Source organism: Coptis chinensis, chromosome 5, assembly GCF_015680905.1.
Source record: "Coptis chinensis isolate HL-2020 chromosome 5, ASM1568090v1, whole genome shotgun sequence".
Classification (NCBI taxonomy): domain Eukaryota; kingdom Viridiplantae; phylum Streptophyta; class Magnoliopsida; order Ranunculales; family Ranunculaceae; genus Coptis; species Coptis chinensis.
In genome coordinates this window covers 82015583-82019059 of record NC_141460.1, presented here as the reverse complement: position 1 = coordinate 82019059, position 3477 = coordinate 82015583, and the positions used below count along the sequence as shown (strand labels likewise).

General features: G+C 39.0%; 1 protein-coding gene across 1 annotated transcript; it reads right to left on the bottom strand.

Annotated features, from left to right (window-relative positions):
• Window positions 1-610: 610 nt before the first annotated feature.
• On the bottom strand, window positions 611-1369 carry LOC147499305 (uncharacterized). Its single transcript, XM_086563454.1, has one exon. It carries the CDS (start codon window positions 1367-1369, stop codon window positions 611-613), a length of 759 nt encoding a protein of 252 aa, XP_086419580.1.
• Window positions 1370-3477: the final 2108 nt, after the last annotated feature.

The following is a 3477-nucleotide window of genomic DNA, read 5'->3' as shown; positions in this document are numbered from 1 at the left end:
ACCCAATTTCTTTTTCCACAAGTATCTTGAAACATTTAAAGTGATAAAATACTTCTGACTTTTCTATCAAAAAATAAACCCATGCTTTTCTAGAGAGATCATCTATGAAGCACAATAGATACCTCTTCTTGCCGCTTGAAATTGGATTAATGTGGCCACAAAGATCGGCATGAACCAACTGTAGTCTTTCTGTTGCTTTCCAACAACTCACTTTAGGAATAGGAGTCCTATGTTGTTTGCCCTTCATGCATGCATCACAGAGATCACTCGACGGAGTAATTTGTGGCAAACCTACCACCATATTTTTGGAATGCAGAGTGGTCAAGCCTTTGTAACTAAGGTGTCCATAGCGATGATGCCACAGCTTGGACTGGTCCATGGTGCTAGCTTGGAGGCAGTTTCCTTCTACAGCTGAGACTGATGGTTCAGCTAGCAAGATAAGCATCCTATTTGCACTCATAACAGATTCCGCCATTTTTCCCTTCTGTGGGTGAAACAAACTGCACGCTCCATCCTAAAACAACACAGCTACTCCCTTTTCTTGAAGCTGCCCTACACTTACCAGATTGTTCTTCAACTCGGTACATAATACACATTACCAATGGAGTAGTTAATCCCATCTAACACCAATTTCACTACTCCATTTCCAATGACCATTATATATCCTAGTATTATTTCCAAGTTTTACAGAATGAGAGAAGCTAGTATCCAAACTTGTAAACATACTAGGATTTTCACACATGTGATTTGAGCAACCCGAGTCGACAAACCAGACATTTTTCCTCTTTGTTTCATGCAGCTCCACATACGCCATCAACAAAAGCTCGTCCTCCTCCTCTAACTCAGCATAGTTGGCCTCCTTATGCCATGTAGGGCACTCATATTGAAAATGTCCTAAATTGTGACACTTGTAGCATTCCACGGTTGCTTTGTTTATATGGGTGTTGCCACGTCCACGCCCCCTGCCTCTAAGAACCAATCCTCTTCCTCTGCCTCTAGCTCCACCCCGATCCTCTATCTTCATAACTTGATATTCACCTTCATTGCTTATCCTCCGCAACTTCTGCTCATGAACTACCAGTGTACTTTGTAGTTCATCAACAGTCATGGTGTCGGTATCCTTTGATTCTTCTATGGACACAACAACATAGGTGAACCTCTCAGTTAGGGTTCGTAAAATCTTTTCCACAATCTTTGAATCTGCCATGACTTCTCCATTGCGCCTCATCTGGTTGGCGACAGTCATAACTCTTGCAAAGTATTGTGTGACTGTCTCGGCATTCTTCATGGCCAGAATCTCAAATTCTCTTCTCAAAGAGTTAAGAAGAGACTTCTTTACCTTGGTATTGCCTCCGAACTTCAGCTTCATGGAGTCCCATACAATCTTGGCGGTGCGACGATCCAAGATTTGTTGGAAAACAGATCGATCGATAGCCTGGAAGAGATAGTGCTTCACCTTATGATCCTTGGTTCTTGCATCCTCAAGCTGTGCTAACTGTATCGTCGGTCATGATGCTCTATTATTCGCTCCTCAAAACCGTTCTCCACACAACTCAAAGACCTTTTGCCCTAAGCAAATTCTCCATCAACTCACTCCGGTGATCATAATGCCCGTCGAAGTGAGGGATTTTTGTTAGGTTCTCGTCTCTTCACTCATTCTCACAATGTTTGATCACTTTCAAGATCGCCGCTTTTTCTCAAAGCCCAGTAATGGCTCTGATACCAATTGTTAGGATCAATTGATCAAGAACACAAAACAATTGGATTGAATAATCTAAATCTCATTAAGCAAATTCTCGGCTATATAAAGCCTTACAGCATCACAGAATAACTACCCACTAAAGCACCTACTATATCTTAGTGGGTGCGACTAACAGTAACAATACTCAAACTAAACTAACTGACCCTAAAGACTCGGTCATTATTCCTATTACTCTGGACACAAACAAGACTATTTCCAACAATAAATACCAACGACTGGGAAATTCATTACTTAACGCTGTTAAACATACACTGTAATTCTTATTACAAAATTTCCGCTGTCCAGATATTCAAAGCCCAAATATCCCATTCAAAGTTTGGCAGCACAAAAGACGGACAACCGTCCAATTCAAGTAAACGATCATATCTACACTTAAAATTTATCCTTGACAGTGTCAAAAGACACCATGTAATAAAATTCTATTTCCAGCTTTTTTATTAAAAACAACGGACACAGCACTTTATACTCCCAAGTGGAATCAATGATATCTAAACAGCTACTCCTTTGAATACAAGGAGGCAGTGTGAGGATCTGACCAGTAACTAACCGGATTAATAACCCACGACTTACTTTCCAAATCCTCTAGCAATACTAAGCCATTGCAGCCACTTTCCACAAACCTTTCGCATTTCAATTCCAAACTACAGATACTAACCACATTGTCCATTGTCTGTATAATTTCAGGCTGTACGTTTGAAATTGAGTTCCCACTGGAACTGGTATGGTATGGCAATCAAACCAGGCTTTGACTGACGAAGATGCGCTGCAGTGAAACAGGAACTAGCTGCTGATTAACTTATACCACTCTTTGCAAAAATACCTGAGTTTCTGAATTTTACGTGCATGGACCCTCGTTAAAATGATGGAGATGGTATCGATTACTAAATATGGAACAAGCAAATTGCTTTCCTTCCCACTGCATATTGTCTTGTCGTCAAGATTTTCCTGTTTTTCCATAAAAACGGTCTTCGGTAGCTCACATGCATGGAGCTTGCTGCATAAAACAATAAGCTTGCATACTGCTATATAGAGCTAAAATCTCAGTAAGTTTCTTAGTCTAAGCAAAAAGAATAGTGAATTAGGTGTAGTACTACAGAAGAATACCTAATGGGGTTAAGACACGAGAGGACGCTTAAAAATAAATCTAAGTGTCATTTAAGAAGTTGCGCATGGAAGAATGACAGCCGTTTTTGCAAGAAAAACGCAACTAAAAAGGATATATAACTTTCCAAGTTTTGACAATAGGAGACTAAGGGGTCGTTTGTTTTTTTGAGCCTCTGAATTCTGAATGCTGAATGCTGAATGACCCACCTTCAATGCTGAATGCTGAATCTTGAACTCGAAAAAAACATGTTTGTTTTCTCTGAGAATCACCTGACTCAATGCCTTGAATATAAATCATTTAGACATTTTTACCCTTGCAATCTATTTTGAACACTAACTTGATTACTTGTAAAACCAAAGAGTTAAAAATGGATTTGACAGAATTTCTTTTGTTTATTCAACATTTTGTCGCCTAAAAGACTCATATAGTAATATGAGATAAAAAAAAATACTAAAAATATAAACATAAATAATAGTTCAATAACCATAAGGTCATCTATAAAATTTGCATACCAAGTTAAATGACATTACAAGTAACTCCAAAGTTCGGCTCTTGTAAACTTGATCATATATGCCCATTAAACAATTGTTCTGCAATTTGATCACGCAAG

Bases quoted from the DNA above. Each gene is read 5' to 3' on its own strand.
- LOC147499305 (XM_086563454.1), bottom strand. From the start codon at position 1,369: ATGAAGCTGAAGTTCGGAGGCAATACCAAGGTAAAGAAGTCTCTTCTT.